We start from the raw sequence: 24,018 nt of genomic DNA, 5'->3' as shown, positions 1-24,018 counted from the left end.
TTAACTTTTTTTCTCTTTCCACTGAACTCTTGTGTCTGCTTTTGTAAATTGCCACAAAGTAACAGTCCCCTTTGCCAGTTTTGTCTTCTGTCACAGGGAGGTCATGTTGGATACATGGGAGGCCTTATTTTTTCCACCAATGTTTCTTCTATTGACACGCTCTGCTTTTTCTTCAGCAGAAAGATGAACCTTTGCCCCAGTCCAAGGTCCAGAGCAGGAGCAGGTTATTATCAAAGATGTCTCTTTACATTGCTGCATTCATTTTCCCCTCTACCCTGACTAGTCTCCCAATTCCTGCTGCCAAAATACATCCTCACAGCATGATGCTGCCACCACCATGCTTTACCGTAGGGATGGTATTGGCAAGGTGTTAAATGGTGCCTGGATTCCACCATACATGAAATTTGGCATTTAGGCCAAAGAGCTCAGTCTTTGTTTTGTTTCTTATGGTCTAAGATGGTGTGTTTTGGCAAATTCTAGATGGGATGTCATGTGCCTGTTACTGAGGAATTGCTTCCATCCTGCCACTCTATGATACAGACTTGTTTATTAATGTTTGTCCATCTAAAAGGCTCCCCTTTCTCCCGCAGAGCAAAACTGGAGCTCTGTGAGAGTGACTTTTGGGTTCTGGGTCACCTCCTTGACTAAGGTCCTTCTACCCCAATAGCTCAGATTTGTCATGAAATTGTCAAAGTGTATATTTTTTGCCACAACCAATTTGGCAGTGAGGATACACTTTCTGGACATGAACTTCATTCAATTTTTTTTTTTTTTTTTTTATGTGTGTGTGTGTGTTCCTTAACATGGCATGTATTTAGACCACTTACAGCAAAGACCACAGTTTGAGTCAATCAATTAAATGTACGTTTTGTCATTAGAAATTTGCTTATGCACCTTGTAAAAACACAATTTCAATTTGAAAATGACAAATTTTCACATTTTAGTTTAGTATTTTTGATAGCTCCAAATTGTGAGTTTTGCAGGTTTGTAGTATAGTAAAATATGTAGTGACACATTAATGTATAAAGTCAGGTTTACTGTATTTAGGGTCTATATCAAAAGTTGAATGTCACATAAGTTACTTAAATGTACTCAAGGCAATGGGATTTTAAGCCATTTTATTTAGAAGAACTTACAGAATGATGTTTTTTCTATTCTCTAATTTAATGTGTTTGGTCAGGTGCACGTTATTGAAATATATAGGTAAACCAAAATACATGTAAAATATGCGACCGTAATAAAAGTTATACCATATGAGTGTAATATTTGATTGAATAGAATCTTACATACAAATTGTTCATTATATACTTAAAGGGATGGATGGTGTCTCAATGTAGTATTACACTTTTTTATAGATGGTTGACTTGGCATCTAAATGTAAATCCATTTTGGTCTAACAGTGTGATAAAGTACATCAGTCTGCCAACAGATAGCATGTCAGATAATACTGTTGCATGGGCATGTAAATCCAATATATTATATTTAGTCTTTTTTGGTTTAGCAGACTCCTATATATTTGACTTAAAAAGCTGTCTGATGATGGATTTTATCTTCCTACATGCAGATCATCATCTGCAGTGCATCTCTCCTTTTACCCACATCTGTAAATCTCTGGACAAGAAAGGACCTGGCCCTGTTCATTTACTGAGATTAGCAGTAAACTTTCACTTTGAGAGTCAATAGATATGTGAAAAATTATTTGGCTCTGTAACGTGTTCTACAGCATCATGGCCCAGAGGTTCCATATTGTGAATGATGCTGAGCGTGATAGTCAGCTTGGGGCTGATCTTTTCACATAGGAGTGTACCTACTGCATTAGTTCCAAAACCTACAAACTTTGTGTGTAACAGTTTTCCTGAGACACCTTCCATAAAAAGACTTTCTGACTACGGCATGTCACAGACAGCAGCTCTGGTCATCTAGATGAAAAGGTAAGCATTTGGGACTCTAGGATTTCAATATTTCTAGGATTTCATTGCAAAATCTGAATTTTTAATTTTTTTTTTTTTTTTTTAAATAAAGTTAAACAAGATATCAGTGATCCCTATAGTGTCATCTCTGTCACAAGGATTGAAAGTCAGTTTCTGACTTTGTGTTTGTTTTAGCTGCAGACTGTTTCAAGATGCAATGCTAAAAGTCTCACTGGGTCTGGGGATCCTGATTATACTGTACATCCTTGCCTTGCAAAGAAATTTGACATGGCTTGTGGATGTTGTTATACTAGACATTTAGCAGGTACCAGTGCCAGCAGCATTATACAATTCTCAGTTAGTTTCATACCACTACCACTTTTACATATGTTGTATCAAACTATTGTGTAACTATCAGTTCTGATGAGGCTTCTGGCATAGTTGCCAGAACCAACAAAGGAAGAAATAATTTGTTATCAATAATCAACAAGAAATCACAAAGTACTCTTCCTTTTAGTACCGTACTTAGAGTGCTTAGAGTCCATACTATTATCATATTCAATCACAAAGGTTCAAAAGTTCAACATTGCATATTAAGGCATCACCCCTGATCTTACTTATTCTTAGTTAGTGTTGCATAGCAACAATAGCAATAATTAGGTCTTATTCTGTGACATAGTCTCACATTTATAATTGCCTATAGCAAGGAGAGGAAATTTAGCTGCAAGTTTTGAAGTGAATCAGAGGAAGACATTTGTTATGTTATGTTATGTTATGTTATGTTATGTTATAATTGTGATTTAAATATAGCAAAGTAGTAGTATGTTTTCATTTATCAATTGAAACACCAGTGAGACAGCATATGTTCTTGGTCATGTAGCTCAGTTGCTGCAGAAAGACACGAGGTACTAAGCAAGACAAGTTTAAAGTTGTTTTGCTTCAGCCACATCTGTTCCTAAGAAAGTTTCTTCACTAGGGCTGTGATGGTTGGACTGCGTGACAGTCCATGTAAGATGTAGAGGAAATTATTTTTAATGGTGTTCCTGATGCTCTCTGGGTTGTGACGTTAATGGTGGGCCTGCCTGCTATCGAAGTCGCCTTTTGCTGCAAGAGTGAGTGAATCTAGATAACGGCCGAGTGCTATGTGATTTGCAGTACACAACGCTTACACGTACTTGGAGAGCTGTAAAAGTGGGTCACCCAGCCCACTGAGAGTTAGCCTGTACCATTCACTGATGTGGAAATAAGTCTTCTGCAATGGGCCCAGCAAGGCTGCACTACCAAACGCTGCCACAATCAGCACCCAGCTTTAAAGGCTTCTGCACAAACAATCGGTCATTTTCATGTCTTTGTTTTTATGGCAGGGCTGTGCATGCTACTCCAAACTGCGTTGAGCTAAAAATGCCATGTTGGTAATTAATGATTGATTTAATCATGATCAAAGGTATAAATGTTAAGAAGTAACCAAAATATATAATTTTGGTTTTAATACTCAGAATTTGAATCAGAATGTGACTGTTTTCATTGTGCTTAATTAGCAATGCACTGCTTGCACATAAATTGTATTTTTTATCTGAGGAACAGTTTTGTGACTTTTTTCTTTGGGTTTTTTTTTGTTGTTGTTTTTTTTTGGAAATGTGAGCGTTTTCATTATATTCTCACTGTGTTCCAGTGCCTTAGTCATAGATATAAAAGAAAAATATTTAGGTTTGCATTCAAGTCAAAAAAATTTTTTATATAGAGTTAGCCACATGAAATTGGCTTTCTCTTTTACTGATAAGAAGATAGTTAAAATACCTAACATTTTATTGTTATCAGTCATAAACACTGTGAGAAGAAGTCACATTTAAGGACTGTGTGTCTTTATATAACCCCATCAGATCTGCTGTAATCTATGCAGAGATTTGAATTCCTGCAGCTTTGACATCGGGTCAGAGTTGGATATAATGTAAGGCGAGTAAAACCCTTGTCAGATTACTGATGGCCAGGAGCCAGCACTGCTCTCAGCAAGCTCTCACTGGCAGGCAGAATGCAGGTTTTAATCTGCATGCACCTCGCAAAGCTGGAGGTTCTCCTCACTGTGTTTGGCTCTCACCTATAGCTTGGCTATTGTAAATCCAGTGTGACAGGCTTATGTGAGGAACTTTCCTACAAGGCTGTGGAAGTGCATGGTTTGGACTGTAAGCAGGATGGGAAAATAAGCATAAGGCTGGTAAAAGGGAAAGAGAAGCAAATAACAAAAATAACTGAACCATAACCCAGCACTGTCACTTTTTACTGATAGATTTTCACAGAGTGTTAAAACCTTTCCACCCAGTCTCATCACTTGTCTTAGAAGAAAGCCAAGGATGTGCTCTCTTTTCTAAACTTGAAAGGAGAGTATACAATCTTGCCTCTGCTTGTAGTGTAGAAAATTGGCAAACACTGCTTTTTATAACGGCTCCTCCTTGGGGTCCAGCTGTGGGCAGCCAACAGTGAGTGGATAGTGGCACATAGAACGCAAAAACAGAAGAACCTGGGGCAAAACAGTCCATACCTATTACTGATAGCTCACCACGTCTTCTTTGGTTATAATATGCCCTGTGGAGTTACCTTTGACAGCTACTTTATAGTGTCTTTTAAAGCTTACTGCAAAGCGTACAGGACTGACTATCATTTCAGATATATGTAGTCCAAATAATCTATGTTGCTCTCGTCCTCTTATATTCACCCCTCCCTGACTTCATTCAGAAATCTTCCACTTCATCGTTCTTCATTCTCTTTCTCCTCATCCTCTGTTTAGTTAGGGGAATATTTGATTGGCAGGTGATATCCTCTCAGGATGGCTCACATTGAGAAAATGTCCTGTCTGCAAGTAGTGTTAATTCTTATGTACAGTTTCAGTGCTGGATGATTACAATAATATGTTACTGAAATCACATTACCAAAAAGGTAATGTGATTTCAGTAACATATTATTGGAATTAGGGAGTGGTATACTGTGTTACACAAAAAGTGTAACACAGTATACCACTCCCTAATTCCCTAATTCCATTATATTTATATTTACTCGTGTGACAAAAGTTTTTCTTATTTTTATGTTATTATTATTTATTATTGGAATAAAAGTGTGTTAGTGGTATTTTTATTGCACAAAATTGAGAGAAATTATGATGAAAAAGTGCAAAGTGCATCAAGGACAGAAACAACTATTCTCTGCTGCTAACGCAGTGTTGGCTCTTTGCAAGAATTTGCAGAGATCATGCTAACACAAAACTTATGGAAATCTCTTTAAAACTGAGTAAGTGCAAATCAAAAACAAAGCAACCAAAGGTTGATCTTCAGCAGTATGTAGTGATGAGCAGTGAGACTCGTAGATCTGTAACCTCTCTGTATCGTTTTCTGCAGTGAAATTGATGTGAAATACTCTTTGGGCTGGTTTGCAGCTTTGTGGTCAGCTTTATGTTTTTACTTAAATACTAGAAGAAAGATCTTACATGTATCCTCATCCACAGGAATTTTTGCAGAACTGAAGAAATAACTATTTAGTATACACCGCAACATATGTAATCCTATGCACAATGTGGGATTTATTTCAAGACTCCTGTTGCCTCCAGTCTATTTATTGGTGAATGCCAAGAAAGACAGCAGACATAGAGTGACATTCAGCTGAAGTCATGGGGCCATATCTTTGGAGGATGAATTAATTCATGTTGTTTACAGAAAATTCTGACCCTAAATGTTCCAGATGAACTCGAGACTCATCAGATCAGAAATATTTTTGTCAAAAAGTTGAGCATTCAGAGTTGTCTTCCTACCAGCTTGAAGCAGTCTGGTCATTCTCCTCTCTTCTGATCTATGGCATCGTCAAGACATTTTTTCCAAAGAAATGCCACTAATGGCATCTTTTTGCTTTTTCAGACCATTCTCCGCTTGATGGTTGTGCAAGAAAATCCCAGTTGGTCCGCAGTTTCTAAAATACCCAGACCACCTCATCCGACACTAACCATGCCCAACTATGCCACATTCAAATTCACTTAAAGCACCTTTTTTTCCTCACTATGATGCTTTGTTTGAACTTCAAAAGGGTCATCTTGAACATGTCTACATGCTTAAATGTACTGAGTTGCTACTGTGTGATTAAATAGTTGTGTTAACAAGCAGGTGAAGAAGTGTACCTACAAAGAGTCCAGTGAGTGCCTGTACTGACTAGATGCTACTGGTAGTTATTCAATTGACAGAGCTATTAACAACACAATAAAAACAGCTGATTTGTTATCATAGCTGAAATGACATGTAATAAATAAATAAACATTTGGTATTTGTTTCTTATAAAAAGGTATTTTGTAGTTTGTGTTATGGTCTTAGTGTCTGAAGCTGTTTTTCTTGTATTCCCAGTGTCTGCAAACAAAAAGATTACTTTGCAAATGCTTGCCAACCCAGGATGCCTTCTGTTGTATACTTTGAACTGGCAGAGCCCACACAATTTAGAGGTGAACTGAGCTGGAGTGGTGCTGAAATACAGTGTAGTAGTCTTAGAACTTGTAGTAGAACAGTAGCAGGGGCAAGAAGAGGCAGAATGAATGGGCTGATTCAAGAACTTCACACAGGTATTTCCCCACAGGCACTGAGCTTTACCTCGTTAGTAAAGCCCTCACCTGACTCTCTGCGCTCCACTTGCCTGACTCACTGATGATATGAGGTATGCTGAAGTAGCCTGGAGACTATGCCACTGCTGGAGGACAGAAACACAATATGCTGCATTGATAAGTACAACATAGAATGAAAATGCATCCACGTATGTTTGCCTATACACATGGCAGTGTGATCTATTGTGTTCATATGTGTCTCTATGTTTATTTGAACCTTCCCACCTTTCAGACCTCTGCAAAGGAGCCCAGCCCTCTGATTAGCAGTGATGAGTGGCTGGAGAGATAGTGAGACCAGACCCCTCTGTCACTAAGTGAAGGCTTTTATCTAACCCTTCAGGGGATTCTGCCACGTGATGTTGCCTCAGTGCTCCTGTCTTAACTCTCGTGCCCTCATCTCACCCTATTACCTCTATCACCTCCATCTTTGCCTTTTTATCGTTTAACTCTTTCTCTGCTGTGCACACACACACAAACACACTCTCATTATCCATCCACACAGATAGATGTGCAAATGGAGAGACACAGAGTTCCTCCACCTTTGGTTATTTAAATATCCACCTTTTTGTACAGTATCCAAGACCATTTTTTCTTCTTTTCCTTTTCTTCTTCTCCATGTATAAAGATAAAATCAAACAGTAGGAACACACAATAATGTGTACATTATATATAGCATATATAAATAGCCAAACCAGGTATGAAGTCACAGCAGCATATGTGCTCAGGCAGCAGTCCATGGTGATGGGAGTGGCACACACTTTACTGCTTTTCAAGAACTATCAGGAATGACCACACTGCCCTCCAGTGGCTAATCTAAAAATTGCAACTTTAAATCAGAACAATACGAATTCCTGAGTCTGTGATGGGGTGTGGCAATTGATCTGGTTCTAATCTGGCTTAAATTTATTAACAGTATTAATTTAAGAGACCAATTGTCACTTTGTAAACTATAGATTCAGATAAATGTTTTATATATATATATAGTGGGTTTTTCTTTAATTAGGCTCAGGCAATAGCGAGATCCTTGTATTTTTCAGCACTGTTACTCATGTACAGATGGATAACAGTGCTGCACTATGCCATCAAATAAGTTTCCAAATGACTGACAGGTGCGTGCCATTTTATCGCATTAATTTGTACTACCATAGTCAGCTCTGTTTCTCCGGTAATTCGATTTTGTTCAGAGCCTAATTTTCACTAGAAATAGTTATCACCCACCTTAATATTACAGTGAATAATAAATGCATCGTACTATCAGAGTAAGTTAAGTGATGCTTGTATGAGCCAATGTCTCTCCAGATATACCCTTTTGCCCAAATGTCTGCCTAAAAAATAGATGAAAAAAGGAGGTGGCAGCCTGTACGACAAACTCAGTGATATGAAGTCTAAAAACAAATGGGTGACAATAGTTACATTTTATATTGTAAATATTACAATAGATAATGCCATTTGTTGTTTTACTTGATCTAAGTGGAGCATTTAATACAATAGGTCATAAGCTGGTTTTGGTTGATGACACTTCTGTATGTACTGAGAGTGAATACCTTAAAATTCACTCTCAGTATAAAAATCACTCTGGGTGGAAAGAAAACATCCCACACTTGATGGTGACTTCCTGAATTCAGTCCACACTTGTGTAGTTTTAAGCATTCCAGGATCCATGTGTGAGGTATTGAGCTATAGGCTGTCTTGTTGTCAATCCAGGTGGTGGGACTACCTTAGTCTACCAGTAGCTGGTGTGTTTCCCCAGTGGCATTTTTGACTGTTCATTTGTGGGATGGACTGAGCTTTGTGCCTGTTCATATTAGCCGCTATGATGCCTAACAGGACCTTCCATGTGGTGCCAAGGGAGATGATTGGTTGGATGGGACTTGTCCCTTCTGGGGATCGTTGTGGATCAGGACTACCCAGCCTTCAATTAGCCAAGAAGGCAAGCCAACAGAGGCAGTGTGATGCTACAGGCCATGTTCTCCTGGGAAAACATCTATGTGGATCTTACTTGGACATACACCGGTTCATGGAATCGGTATTCTCTGATGGCTGACTTGGCCTCCAAATTGACTAGATCTCAGTCAATCCAATCGAGCATCTGTGGGATGTGCTACACAAACAGTATTTGTGTTTCTGACTCTGTAATTATATTTTTTGATTATTGTTGTTCATAGTTTTGGTTTTCTTTAGTTCTTAGTGATTGTAGTCTTTCCTCACAAGTTATCTTAGCCTGTGTTTAGTCTCTGTCTACTCTATGCTTTTCCTGTATCCCATGTTTCATGTCTAGTCACCCTTGTTGCTATGCTCCCTATGTCTCCCCAGTTACTGTGTTAAGCTTGGGTGTCCTGAGTCTGAGTTTCGGTCTGTGTGTTTCCTGTTTTATTTTGATGGTCCTCGTCCTACATCAGTGTATCTAGTTTTGCTTTCCCTCGTCTCATTATTTCTGATTAGTCCCAGCTGTGTTTCCTCCTGTTCCCCATCCTCTCGTGATCCTACCTGTGTATCTTAGTCCTCAGTCTTTCCCCTGTCGTTTCATACCCTCTCCGTGCTGTGTTTTGTCCCCTTAGTGTTCTAGATTCATTCTAGTTCATGTTTCTTAGTTTCTTGAGTCTAGTTTAATTCTAGTTTCCATGTTCAAGGATTTGGTTTGTTTTTGTGAGTTTATTTTGTGGAAAGTTCTCCCAGCAATGAAGGCAGTTGCTTTAAGTTAATCCTTCAGTTTCTGAGTCCTGTGTTTGAGTCCTACATTCTGCCTGCCACAGCACACAACATGACAGACATATGTCTATAAGTTTAACTCCATTTTAATGTGTTACATTATGTTAATTTTACGTTTTTCATTAAAATTTGGAATCGCATTGTCTTGCATGTCTTAGTTTAATTGAAGATCCTTAAACAATACAAACTGCATACTGTGCATTTAAATACTAAGCTAAATCCAAAAGGTTTCTTGATAGATTAGCATAAAGAATTACAGGTGGGCCACCTGCTTCATGTCAAGATTTTAAAAAAATCCACTCTATTACGGCACCTCATAATTATTGAATGTTAAAACTCTTTAGGGGGTGGACTTTAAAAAAAAAAAAGAAGAAAAAAAAAGGATATGTCCTGTCAGCTAAACAAACTGGCAGTAGCAGTAGCTTTGAAAGTGTTGCTTTCAGATTTCTTTTGCTGTTATACGTGTACTACTGTACCTAGTATAAAAAAAGTAGATGTTTTTTTAATGCATTTGTTCTGAACAGACATTTTAGTATTGTTAATTAGCTACATCATTATTCACATAGTCATCTGCTGAGCTAATTTTTTACATCTCTCAAACATTAGGAGATAGGATTAATTTTAACCTCTGAGTGTAACACATGCTCACATGCAGCGAGCTTCCCTAATTTCTTAAAAGTCATTTTACAGAATGCAAATGCCAGAAATAGAAATCAGAGTGAAATTGACTGACAAAAGTTATAGGAAAAAAAATCCTTATGCATACACAATTTGGCATAGACACAGAATCACACCGAGTGTTGTTTATATATGTATTTTTTTTTTTAAATGTTTATTTACAGAAGAGAAGTGCTCACAGTTGCTGTGAATTTCGACATTTTCACATATGGTAACACAGCGGAAATATTTCTACAAACCACAAGTAATACCTATTCTGTGACTGATTCCTTTGAAATAGCAATGCATCTATCACATGGCCAGCATCACCATGACTAACACTGAGTAATCCATCTCTTGTTTTACACACTAAGAAAATTGCACTTCTAGAAATGTAAAGATGACAGACCAGATTTGCTCGTGGCCAAAGATGAAATGCTAATCTATTAAGTGCTCCTACAATTTGCTTCTACATTAGCATATGCGATTAATGACATTTTGCTCGGCACGCAATGATTACAAAGGTGTCTGAGTAGCTGCAGAGCATCGCTGGTGGCACATGACTATAGTCTGTGCATACATAATAAAAGAGGCAGAACTGGGTGGGTACACACAAAACTAGAGATAATGTACCACAAAAAAAGTACAACATTGTGACATCACTGGACAAAGCAGCTCACCACAAAGCACCAGAACGTACAAAGAAAAGCTAGAGATAGAAATGCACTGAGTGATTTGTACAAAACAACGTATCATCTGTGCATAAGATTTTCCTTGATTTAATTCCCAAAAAGACAAAATGAGGCTTTGTTTGACAACACATGACACGTATCTGAATTGAATATGCAGGCATGATCCTTTTATGCAAAGATGGGACACCTGAGTTGAGAAGAGACTTTTATTTCTATAGAAATCTGTCTGCACTGAGAGGTATAACCTGCCTCAGGAGGGGTTCTCTTTAGCCCTTCTCCCTAGGAAAAAAAATACTTTAGTTTACAGTTTAGCAGATTTAGACATTTTTTTTTTCCTTTTTTATGATTTTTGCCTTTAAACTTTTAGAAAATCTTGGTAATTACTCATATTGCCAAATAATAAACAACATTTGAATGGTTTCCTTTAATTCCTCCTCTCATGTGTTGAACTCCTCAGTGCAGGACTAGACAATCCAAGTCACTATAATGAGTAAAAACTCACACTGAGGTAAAATGAAACACCAGTCCCATCCTCTGTGAAAACACTTGGCTAACAAAACAACAGTATTCTTACCTTTAATGTTCTACTTGTTTACAAAATGTGCAGTATCAAGAGACTGATCAGAATCAAATGAAGTTACCAACATGAGGTATAGTGTTTTAATTAACCCTTACAAAAAGAAGATGAAATCAACATAATTATCAAAGTAATTATCTTCTCTACAAAATGAGAGAATGAGTCATTTTTCTCTAGAAATGTGATTGTTCTAGCCAACAAAAAGGTGTACAAAGAAAGCAAGGTTTTATACATATATTCAAAAGAGTGGTTAATAGTGTTAACAGAGCTCCTATTAGGAGAGTATACATCATTTATGCTGCAGGCAGGGTTATGCTAATCGCCATTTCATATCCTCTGTCACTTCCACACACCATAATAATTCACTACTGCATCAAGACTTAATACATAAGTGAAACAACCTGATAGAAGTGAAATATCAGTTGGGGGGGGAGAGAGCATTAAACTATGTCTACCTAAGATTTTACATTAGATTTTGGCAACTGCAACATCATGAAATTTAATTCTTTCATGATGGATGTGATGGTGTCTTTACTTGATTAACTCCCAAGCACAAACTAACTAATTTTCAATTGTTTTAAATTGTCCACGACAAAAAATGGTGCATTGGTATAGAGAATATACCATCTCTATGTTTACACTTTATGTGCAGTGACAATAGAATCTGAAAGAACAGCACCTATGTTCAATGCAGTGTTTTCAAAATGAAAATGATAGTTGTGAAACAACTTCATTAAATCTTTGCTCATAAGATTTAAAAGTATTTTTTTTTGTCATTGTACATTTTCACTGTGATTTTCTAACATTGCCTTGATTCAGTGATTTCCATCCAAACACAAAGCTTATCCAAACAGAAGTTGCACATTATGAGTGAATTAGTACTTCTTTTCTGAGCATGGCTCATCATGGCTGACTTGGACTGAGAGAGGTATGTTGAAACTGGAATGCTTTTGAGAATGTTTCTGCCAGTACTCAGGACATACATGCCTTTTAAGGATACCTACTTAGAGTAGGCGCTAAGTAGAGAACAGTAACTGTGAATATCGCGTGTAAAATTAAAAAAAGAAAAGTCGGTGCTTTGCTTTAACTTTTATAAAAGGCAAATCTTAAAGCACGAGTCAGAAAGCTGTGGCTGCATTGTTCACTAAACATTTAAATTGTATATCATAGCAGGTATGCTACTTTACTAGCAAAAGGAAACCTGCTTTGAAATCACTGTTTGGAAAATGGTCACATGTAAAACATGCTTACCAGTTTAGATTTATGTGCACAATAGTGCAGCAGCAATTTTTTACCATGTGAGCATTTGGTTGATTTGCCTTCTATGGACCACTTAAGTGGGTTAGACAAACCTTAAACTGAGTGCCAGACATTTTTATGGTGGCATTTTGAAGATGTGTAATAATAATTTCTGCAACTGGCAGTGAATCATCCAGATGCAACGAATATCACTTTCTTTCTTAATGAATTTCCAATCAATGTTTCACACAGGTTTTCCACACATTCATTTCTGTCTGTAAATGACTGCTATTGTATGTGAAAAATAAATAAATAAATGGCAGTCATACTTTGATGTTGGGTAGATAAAGGTCAAGGCAAAAAATTTTGTTGAGAAATTTTGGCAAGGAAAGCATTTTTAGCGGGAACACTGAACACACTGAGCTTTTTTCATTAATGTCAACAAACAACAATTTCCATTTCTGCTGCTGAAGTATTTGAGCTCCATTATCACTGCTAGAAAAACGACCTGAGAGAAGATGAGACATCATAAACAGGGCTTGACTAGATGACATTATTATTACTGCTCACAAGCTCTGCAGACCTGCTATTGTTGAATCTACAGGAAAGAAAAGAAAAAAAAAAAGAAAAGTCCCCCCAGAACAGTATTATCATTTTAAAAACTCTCTTTTTGAAGTGAAGCACCTGATAAAGCCTTTTGAAAATGTAAGTTGTAAAAGGTATGCAAAGACTTGAGCCATCTGTAGCTATGAATTACTTTGTCTAATGAGTAATGAGTGTCGCATGTCCTTGTCATCATGCACTGAATATCCAGGCCAGAACTCTTATTATACATTAGTGACCTGAAGCAGGCAAGAAAAAAAACAATTTGATAGCCTGCTTCAAGTATTTTCACAATTTTACCTTATATTTAGGGCAACTTGAATTCAAAAAAGTCATATTCCAACATTTTGTTTATCATTAGAACCCAATAAAAACCCTAACATTGGATTGAATGACCGGATTACAGAAACTGGTAGAAAGTTCCTATATTTGGTTCTACTTTGACTGGAAGTATAGTTCTGAAACCACATGCCACTGGGTGGACGAGTTTCAGATGCATCACATCAAAGCCATAGGGTAATGTATTTTTTTTTTCAGTGGAGCAATGTTGCAGGGAAGGGTAACGTTACACTGACAGACACAATCTATTAGAAATCTGAGAGGAAGCTGCAATGCACTAAAGAGACATAATTTCCAGTTTGACATAACACATACAGTCACTGCAGGACGATTATTCCTTCAAATATTAAATGCTGTAAAATCAGACAAGTTAAGAATAAGATCTCAAAAGGTGCTAGTTACATAAAACTACTTAAATCACACTAGAAACCGTCCTGAAAATAAATGAGGTAGTGCTGTTGATAAGAAGTAGGGATGCACCAGTCTCTACCCTCCTTGAACCGTTGCTGAATCGCTGCTTGTAATATGAACGTTTTAATTTCGAAAATGACTGATTGAATATATAAGGAACAATTTATATAAGGAAAAAAAAAACATTAAAAATGGATCACATATAGTGCTGAACAAATTTATTAGATGACCTGTCATAAAAACAAGAAAACAGAAATATTTTAGAAGTCTGTTAAATACACATTGAAAACTAAATATATAATTTTTGTATTTTTATACCCAAATGTCAACCAGCACGCTGAACATCTCTGAGAAATCAGAAATTTATAAAGCATATTGTAACATCCAGCCCCTAAAACTATTTTTTTTGTGTTCATGAAGGCTAGATAACTGTAATTTGGCTTTACTATTCTTCAGCTTTTTTTTTTGTATAATAGTAAATTTGAAAATTCATGGCTAACAACAATATTTATAATTTAACATAAGAAATATGATTTCAATTAGAGATTGTACATACTGACCGTTACAGAAAAAAAAAGATTTGGGTATGTATCAGTACTGTTAGTCAGGTTCAGCAATGGCATAAACCACACTTTTGGCTGACTAATAAATTTGTTAAGCACTGTATATTTTTTCCTTCCTTTCTAGCTGATCTTGTTGAAGTCTGTCAAAATCAATGCAAAGAGTTGTGGACATTTCGAGTCAGGCAGAATCAAGTCAAATACACTATATACTTTGGATTGTGGCAAGTATTTCATATTAAAAATATGTTTACAGAGGGGGAAAAAGTATCTTGACACAATGGCACAGTATCTTGACAATAGCAGGGACAATGGTGCATCCCCATTTAGGAGCTAAAGAAAGGAGAGTGGTCTACAGATGTACAGTTGTAACACCTCCTCTAGTACTCCCATCAACACAAACCAATACCAAAATAAACATCTAAATACTATAATTCCATAAATGACATATAAAAACCAAAAGAAAACATGTTTTACTTTTCAATTGTCCCTGGATTACAAAATCACACCACAGGGATATATGGCATTTTGGAAAAGAATACTTCACGTTCCACATCTGCATACTTCATATGTTTCCAATTGACATTTTTTGTACTTGGACTCAATGTAATATTTAGAAATATACAGAGGTTATAAATGCACCTAGAATAATTAGGCACCTGAGACCCCCACATTCCAGTCATGAAATGTATCTAAATGTGTGTTTACACATGACTGTTTGAATTTTACATGCAATATCGAGGAATTAGCGAGGTTTTTAGCTTTCTGTGTGTTTGTGTGTTTGTATGTGTGTGTATGTGTGTGTGTGGCTGTGGACCCTGAGACAGCAGGTGGCTGGAGAGAGGCACAGGTGTTCTGCACTTGCAGAGTGTGAAGATACTCTTTAAGGCTTATTCCTAAGTGCCACACTGAAGTAGCATCCACACTACCAAACCCAGGGAGACCCTGTGCTTCCAATCCATTCATCAGTGATGATAACCTGTCCAAGCACTCACTCACGGAAAATTCCTGGCCTTTTCTCATTCCTGAGTGGAACAGAGCCATTTATGACACAGTGAGAAATGCCTTCTCCAATTCATGTCCGTCTGCTTGGTTAAATCTTTCTCCTTCCTATGGATAGGAAAGACCCAGAGGAAACTGTGGTTGCAATGATAGAGAATGCATACCCATATACAGTACTCTACCACTAAAAATATACTGTATATGTTTACCCTATATACACAAGTATGAAACAATGGATTCAAAGTACCTATAAAACTTTGCAAGGAAGAGAAAGAAAGCTAATAATGAGGTGCATAAAAATAATCCTTGGGTTTTTTTTTCCTGGGTACATAAAAGAAAATCCATATGGGGTTGATGCCCTGCATGCAGAGGCTATGGGCACAGATAACTGTGTGCTGCTGAGGTAGAGTGGACAAGTCCGGTGCTGACAAAGGGGGAAGGGGACAGGCCAGGAGAGATGGCTTTCCCTGCTGCAGAGGGACAGTGTCTAGAGTCCCCATTTTCCAGACGCTCTGACCTCAGCACAATCTTAGGAGAATGGAAACCATTGGTTAGACCCATTTCCTGATGTGGTGCTGTGTCTGCAGTCAGCTGGTGTCCTGTATCTTCAATTTCCCCATTGTAAGTAGCCACCAGCTTTACTGAGGGAAGATTTGAGGAGCTTTGGGATAGTGACAGTTTTTCTAGATGTTCCTCTTCTTCTTGCGAACTCGGCTGGCTCAAAGAGGAATACTTTTCCTCTGACAATGAGGGTCCCAAGGTGGTGTTAGAATCCGTGTTTTCATAGCCCTCCTCTTCTTTCTCCCTCCCTGTGTCCAAAAGCTCAGAATGAACAATGACTTCTGCCTCAACCTGGTTACTGCACATGGATGTACTCAAATCATCTTCTTCCTGCAATGAAACAGTGTCACTGTTACATGAGATTTTCTTTTTATTAGTTTATCACCCCGAACAAATGAATTCTCTGACAGTTCCTCATTTGTTCATTTACCCGCAATGCCTGTGCTAATGTAGGATGTTACTTTTCTTAGCATACCCGGCTAACTAGCTTCATCAGCTAAAAACCAAGTACTTAACTAACTACATTTAATAAACAAATTATTAATGTTGGAATTAACTAGCGCTGAGATTAAATGCAAAAAATATGCTTTTTTTCCCTCTTTTTTATAGGTCAAAGAGATGAATATGCTGCCCTTTAACTGGTGATGTGCAACTTGGGACATAGTCTTTGAAAACAATATTTTACTTTATAAAAACTATATTATCTACTGTTTAAAGCCATCCAATGCACATTAAAGTCCTCATTTAGAGACGGGATGCATTAAAAAGTCAATTGTCGCAGTGAAAATAATGATTTCAGGTGGTAAAATCGATCACCAGTCACAAATTTTGTTAACCTCATTCTGAAATGTACTCGTTGATTTAAAAGTTTAATAGGGTGAAACAGGGACAGTAGCATATTAAACTGTAAGCGTGAAAGATTTAGCAACATGTGATGTGCGGCTGGGTTTACTAAACTGTCAATTAGAAATACAGTTGGAGAAAGTCTTTGAGAGAACAGTTGTTGCCTAATATAGACAATTTAAGTCATATTTTGTTCAATAAATTACCATGCCATTATCAGTGATTAGCATGTTGAGAGCTCCATTCACGAGTGTTGGAGAATCTTCTATTAGGGTGTCTTTGTATCTTGTGATTCTGTTGGCCCAGTTATGGCTTACAGAGCCGTTCCAGGCAGCCTATAAAAGGAACAACATAGTTGAAACACCAGAATCAGTATTTTCCCTCAACAAAATGTGAGAGTTATAAAGAAAAAAAAATGAAAAAAGGGGAAAGTTTCTATATATACAACACATAGAGAGAAAATATCCAATGCCCATCTAAAAATAAACTTTCCCCTTGTAGACCTTGGGTTCAGGTGCAGGGGCATCACCTTCCCCATTCAATGGATTAGCACTTGCCATCAGACTCTGCTCTTCTGGGGCCTCTGCTGGCGGTTGACCAGACTCTTGGCTACCTGCCGGCATCAATGTCTCCAACTCATAGCTGTTGCTGCACTCTGGTATGTTGGAGGGAATGGGGCAGCCTCCTCTCTTATACTGAGGTATCACAGCTGTAGAGTCCAGAGCCCCAGATAGCTCCCTATTTAGAGCAAACATTAACACACAGATACATTCTATTTTACGTGTCCTTTTGTTCATAAGCAGTAAAACAAGCAAGACATCCATAGCCACTGTATGAGTGCTAAAACTCTAGAGTAATCATACCTGGATTTGCTGTTACGAAAGCTGAAACACATGCAAAGGAGGATGCATATCAGTCCTAGGCACACACCCACTATAATGCCTGTCACTGCATGGATGTCCAGCTCTGTTAAAAATTGAGATAACATGGAAAAAGAAATAAAATCTATTAGTATAAACAACAGGGCTTTTTTGCCCTTCCAGATATACTGACTATAACTTACAGATTTTGATATTTGATCTGCTACCTGAGATTCATGAATTGTACAAAAAAGCCAGTCTTAAAAATACTATTATTTGTAAAACTTGTGCAGGTCTGTTATATAAGGCCTGCTAAAATGCACTGATTTCTTCAGGTAAGTCAAGCTTATAGCAGCAAAGCGATGGGCAACATTTAAGAGCAGACCTTAATTAAAATGAATTTATGCTGCGTGTTTTTGGCAGTTTAGATTAGAAGAGGAGAGGAAACAGATGGCAGTAGCTCTCTTTCCCAGCCGACTAGCTACCTGAGTCCCACTTCCACTGCTATCTGCAAACACTATTAAAGCCCATATGAACAAAAAAAACCCTGTTACTCTACCTTTTTTATTAGGACAATTGCCTGAAAAGAAAAAACAAAACAAAAAAGCATTTTGCTGCTTCTTGCACTGATAAAAAAATTCCAGATAGCATGTCCTCAGTATAACTCCTAACTCCTGCTTTAATCCTTAATAGTTCTTGGGGAAGTTAATGGCTCTGTGTTTAAAGAAAAGCAGGGCATTTAATAATTACGAAAGCTAAAACGCTGACTGATGGAATTAAAAAGTATGTAGTGAGACTGCAAGCCTAATCACAAATTGACATGAGAGTAAAGAAAGTACTTTTCACAGCAAATTCCGTTATGTACACAAAGCAGTAATTGAAAATTAACCCTGGGGTCACTGATGAAGCCACCCTTTGATATCTGACATTTTAATATATTTAAGATGCAGACTAGGAGAAGAGAAATAACAAGCTTATGGAAAGCTAGTCTTTCTCTGCCAGCTGAGACAAATTACTTACTTTAATTAGAAGGACTATGTGCCTATACAGGAAGTGTGAGACTATCATTAAGAGTGTATGTGTGCTTGTAACACAGCGAGAAAGATTAGAAAACAAAACAGAGGAAACCGGTATGCGACAATGAAAAACACCCACAGCAATGCCCAGAACTTCTGCTTTCCCACAGGACTATATAAAACGACATTAAATCTTTTACAGTAACAGTGCAATGAAAATAATGCATTTTCATGGTTTGCAAAACTGCAGTTTTATATAACCCATATAACCTCTGCTTGACACATACCTTGATGGCTTGTATGAACTTCCTTTATAGGTGAGTAAGGCCCTGGCCCCACCTCAGTAGATGCCCCCACCTTAAAAAAATATCGAGTGCCACTGGCCAATCCCTGGACCTCTACACTGGTAATACTCCCTGTGAGAGAGAAAACAAATCTTAAAATAGGCAAAATAATGTGTATTATAGAGAGAGAAAATATTACTGTAAATATAAAAATAAAATATACATTTAATGCTGTTTATGTGTCGTGAAAAGAAACACCCACCATCCTGGGAGACGTTCTTCCATAAATGCTCTGGCTCACTGAGGTTGCCACTGTACAAAATCCAGTAGCTGATGATGATACCATTAGGTTCCAGTGGAGGGTGCCAGCTCACCAGCACCGATGAGGAGTCCAGCGTAGTCAGCTGCAGCTCCTCGGGAGGTGTGGAAGGCCCTGAAGGGGAAGGGAGGGTCAGGTCAGTAATTAGAGCCCAGAAATGAGGCCTCACAGCTGGAGAATGTATATTGTCATTGTGGGGGATTTGATATTTGTGTGACAACCATCTGTGTCCTCATGTCCCTACCACCTGGGTACAGGAGAGAGGGACGTGCAGGGCAATAGGAGAAAAACAAGAGGCCCAGGTGATCACACACAGTAGTGGAGAGCATGATGGGGTTACTGGTGTCAATGTTATTATTAAAAGTGGCCCACTCAGCACTTATCACTCACATCTGGGAGAGAAGTTGTTGGCCAGAGTGAGAGCTACTACTACACTTGGGTGTTTTATTAGAGCTGTCAGTCATTATCACCACCTGCTTATTTCTATGTTTGCAAACCACTAGCCAGCCAACATGCTGATTTTTACATGAATGAGCACACACTCACTTGCATCCACAAACGCACACCTTCATACCCATAAGCTGCACCATCTGAGGATGAACTGCATACAATTACCTTGCTAGCTGGAGAAGAACATTGACACAATTTAATAAAACTGGCATAATAATCATAAGTTAATCCAACAAAAAGTTCAACTTTTATAAAGGGGTGTGTTGTTACAGTCATATGAAAAAAGTGCACTATTTTTCAGTTCTGTGGTTTTGTTTATCAGGACACAGAAAAAAAAAACATCTGGTCCTTAGCAGGTTCTAAAATTATTTAAACATGACCTAAAAGATGAACGACAACACGTAACATAATACACCAAGGCAATATCATCATTATGCTATAATGATCGGAGCATATATGCATGTATGTTTGTATGTTCCCCATCTCCTCCAAGATAGGTGGATCAGTCTTGATGAAACTTTGCATAAGCCTTCCCTAGGACATGTTATATACAAATATTTTAAACAAATCCTGCAATTGTACATATTTGTACATTTGAAGGCTCAATTAAACACTAAATGGAATGTCATAATATATAATAGTATGGCACAATATAACACATCGGCATCAAACAATAATGATCGTAGGGTATGTATGTTTGTTTGTATAGGTTTGCTAGCAGAAGCAGTGTGTGAGGTGCACCCTTGCTGCTAATCAAACGCACTTGAGTAGCAGCAGCTGGTTGCTACTGATGATCAGTCAGCAAGTGCAAGTATAAAAGCAGAGGTTTTAGTAGTTTCCTACTAAGATAGTGCCTTTTGGAATATGTTTAAATCAAAAGGTTAAATCTTGCACGTCTTCATTATGTTATTTTCTTTAGATGCAATTTTTTAATTATTATTATTTAAAGGTAATTCTGAATATTTGTTGACTTTTGGTGCTGTAGCAAACAGTAAATAATGTCCAAAAAGGGTAAAAGAAAAATATGAACAGATTTCTGTTTATGCACTGCAAATAATGCACACCATTATATCTATAGAACACCAAACCGAGCATATCTTCACAAAAGTTTCGTCAAACGTTAGGCCGTCTGCCAGCTAAAACTTGGCTGAAACGGGACATCACAGGTCGATCTGCAAATCTACAACAGGATTGCAAAAAAATAAGGTGCAGCAAGTTTCTGTTAAAGTCATGACCTCAATCAGATTGAAATGCTGTGGCAAGACCTTAAGCCGTGCATAAATATATGAGTGGGCCAAAATTCCTCCGCAACAATGTGAGAGACTGATTAGTTTAAACAGAAAATAATTACTTCAAGTTACTTGAATTTATTGTTGCTAAAGGTGGTTTTAAACAGTACTGAACCATGGAGTGTACTTAGTTTATCATACACTGCTTCTGCATTTTGGCTGACATCATGTAGTATGTCATGTGTTGTTCATCTGAGGTTGTGTTTAAATCATTTTAAAGGGCTAGATTTTTGTTTTAAATTCTGCTCTCATGTGTAAAACCTTAGAAATGAATGAGGGTAAACTTCGTCTGCCACCTGTTAAAGGGTAGGAAGGAGACTTTATAACTCTATTTTGAGATGAATTTATTACGAAGGGCTTAAAATATACACAATTCCTTTTTTTATTTGCCCACTTAAAAGAAAGAAAGAAATATTGTAGTTTCCTTGTCATGTACTCTCTATTTCTGCAGGAAACAGGGTCCCACACATCGATATGCATTTAAAAGCACATTTTCTTTTTTGGCTCAGAGTAGTTCTTCATGAGATGTTAAGGTCAAGTGACTTACTCGAGTGGACCGCAAACAATATGAAAGAAAGGATTTTTCATTTCTCTGCTTCACATACATGAAAGAAGACCTGATGGCTGGAAGATTCACTTGAAGTGCATATTTAATATGAGTTCTTGAACCAAATATGTGTCAAGAACCATCTACAGTAGATTTAGTGCTTGTTTTTTTTTTTTTCATCAACAGCATACAGAAAACCAACTCTGAAATATCCAGGTTGAAGCTGAAAACTTACGGTCAGTGAGAGTGGACTCTTCCACAGTGCCGCTAAAGGGTCCTACCACATTCGCTCCATTAGACTGCACTGCCAGCTCATAGCGAGTGAAGGGTTTCAGTGCCCCAAGCAAAATCTCTTGTGCAGAGCTGGAATATACAAAGATGAGAGTCCTGAATGGGTAGTAGTATAGATTATGTCGAAATCACATGGAAAAACACATATGTGCTGTCTTAAATGAAATTTTGCTGGGTTATTTAAATATTCTGCTATAACATATTTAATTAATTAATTAATATTCATCTTCATCAGTTATTTACTGCACTCACTGGCCACTTAGTAAGTAAACCTTTTCAACTCCTGGTTTATGCAAATTTCTATTCAGCTAGTTGCATGGTAGTAACTAAATTGCATTTAGGTATGTAGGCATGGTCAGTCTGCTGAAGTTCAAACTGAGCATAAGAAGGGGGAAGAAATTTAAGTGACTTTCAATTTGGCATGGTGCTACAGGGCTGGTCTGAGTATTTCAGAAACTGCCATCTCTAGGGTTTACATAGAATAGAATGAAAAGGACATAATATCCATTGAGGGCCAGTTGTTTGTGTGAAAACGCCTTGCTGATGCCAGAGGTCAGATGAGAATATCTAGACTGTTTTGAGCTGATGGGCTACAACAGCAGAAGACCACACCAGGTGTCACTCCTGCTTAAGAAGAGGAAACTGAGGATATAATTTGCACAGTCTCACCAAAATTGGACAATAGAAGATTGGACATCTATTGTCTGGTGTGATGAGTTTTTATTTCTGCTGCAACAGAAGATGGTAGGGTCAAAATCTGAAGTAAACAAAAAGATAGTTTGACAATGTTGATAGTTCAGCCTGGCGGTGGCGTAATGGTTTCAATCTCATAGTCTACCCGAGTATTGTTGCAGATACTGTTTGTCAATTATTGACCTCAGTGTGCTCATCTTTCGATGGCTACTTCCAGCAGGATAACGTGCCATGCCACAAAGCTCAAATCATTCTGGTCCTGAACATAAGCTCGCTGTACTCAAATGGCCTTCATAGTTACCAACAGACAACCTTTGATATGTGATAGAATGAGAGATTCTCATCTCACATGTGCACCTGACAAATCTGCAGCAACGATGTGCTGCTATCATGTCAATATAGACGAAAATTTGCAGAAATATGTCTGAGAACTTTTAGAATTAAATGTCATATTAAAAAATAATATAACATTTAATTCTAAAAGTTAATTATATACTCTGAAGACTGATAATGAAAATACACTGTCTGCTAGTGAATAGAAAATAATTTCTTTTAAGAAATGAATCCAAGCTGCTCTTAGAGAAAAAAGCAAGCAAACAGGTGTTTTTAAAGCAGTTTTCAAGGGGAGAGGGTTAATCAGTTCAAATACCAAGAGTGTACAAAAAACACAGGAATCTGTAATTCTTAGGGCCAATTTCATTCTAACAATATAACATCTCTTGGGGTTATACGTTATTTCTAAAGATGTTTATCTGAGTATTAGAGTTCTTATTAGAGTCCTTTTATAGTTACTAAGACCACTTTTAAATAGGCTTAGTGAAAGTAACTTTATCAGGATTTGTGTCATTCAGGTGCAATATCTCTTACATATTGCAAACATCATTCAATTTCACATGTGTAGCCTGGTATTCTGACCTGGTGTAATAGGAAACCATGGATGCGTTGGTGGTTCCTGCTGGGCTGCAGCGCACTGTGTAGTCGATGATGTGTACATTGTTGAACCGCGGTTTCTCCCATCGCAGCCAGATGGAAGTAGAGCTGTTGGCTGTGGCTTGGATATTGCTCGGGGGCAATGGAGGTGGTGGCCCAGGCGTTGTTGGTGCTTTAACATGGAAGTGAGCTTTACTTTCTTTGATTCTTGGAAAGTGTAATTTTTGTTTTCTTTTTCATCACACCATAGAGGTGATGAAGGTCAAGGCATAAATGTGTTGCATTCATTTATTTATTTGTGCATGTACAGATTCAAAAAGAAAGCTTACGTGCATGAGGCTTTTCTGTCTTTCCCTTCCACACTGCAGCTGCTCCGTCTGTCTGTTTATTGAATGCCCATAGCCTCACCTCAAACTGTCGGTCAGGGCCTGATACCAATATACAGGAACAGAAGGAGACACAATGATATTCCTATTATGCACAACTAGAGATCTATGGGCATTTGTGGTGGTACCTGTAGCCAAATGCTCTAACGTGAATGATATTTTTCAAAGAAATGTTGAATTTGGTTTTTTTCTTTTCATTTTACTTTTCTGCCAAGGACAGGGG

At 37.6% G+C, this 24,018-nt stretch overlaps 1 protein-coding gene across 2 annotated transcripts in view; it reads right to left on the bottom strand.

Annotated features, from left to right (window-relative positions):
• Positions 1-10,044: 10,044 nt before the first annotated feature.
• Positions 10,045-24,018, bottom strand: part of igdcc4 (immunoglobulin superfamily, DCC subclass, member 4) — a 55,766-nt gene continuing 41,792 nt past the window's right edge. For both annotated transcript variants that reach the window (XM_084929914.1, XM_084929919.1), the window contains exons 12-20: positions 23,739-23,837; positions 23,395-23,581; positions 21,731-21,858; positions 19,153-19,323; positions 18,894-19,022; positions 17,594-17,696; positions 17,288-17,468; positions 16,937-17,065; positions 10,045-16,217 (exon numbers count right to left, since the gene is read on the bottom strand). In XM_084929914.1, coding sequence (XP_084786040.1) covers positions 15,699-16,217; positions 16,937-17,065; positions 17,288-17,468; positions 17,594-17,696; positions 18,894-19,022; positions 19,153-19,323; positions 21,731-21,858; positions 23,395-23,581; positions 23,739-23,837 — 1,646 coding nt within the window. In that variant the 3' untranslated portion in view covers positions 10,045-15,698. The remainder of the gene's footprint in view (positions 16,218-16,936; positions 17,066-17,287; positions 17,469-17,593; positions 17,697-18,893; positions 19,023-19,152; positions 19,324-21,730; positions 21,859-23,394; positions 23,582-23,738; positions 23,838-24,018) is intronic.

The sequence above is a fragment of the Perissodus microlepis genome, chromosome 1 (assembly GCF_051167445.1).
Source record: "Perissodus microlepis isolate ML-2025 ecotype Zambia chromosome 1, ASM5116744v1, whole genome shotgun sequence".
Lineage (NCBI taxonomy): Eukaryota > Metazoa > Chordata > Actinopteri > Cichliformes > Cichlidae > Perissodus > Perissodus microlepis.
Note: the sequence above shows the minus strand (reverse complement) of the source record. Positions and strands in the feature narration are given on the sequence as shown.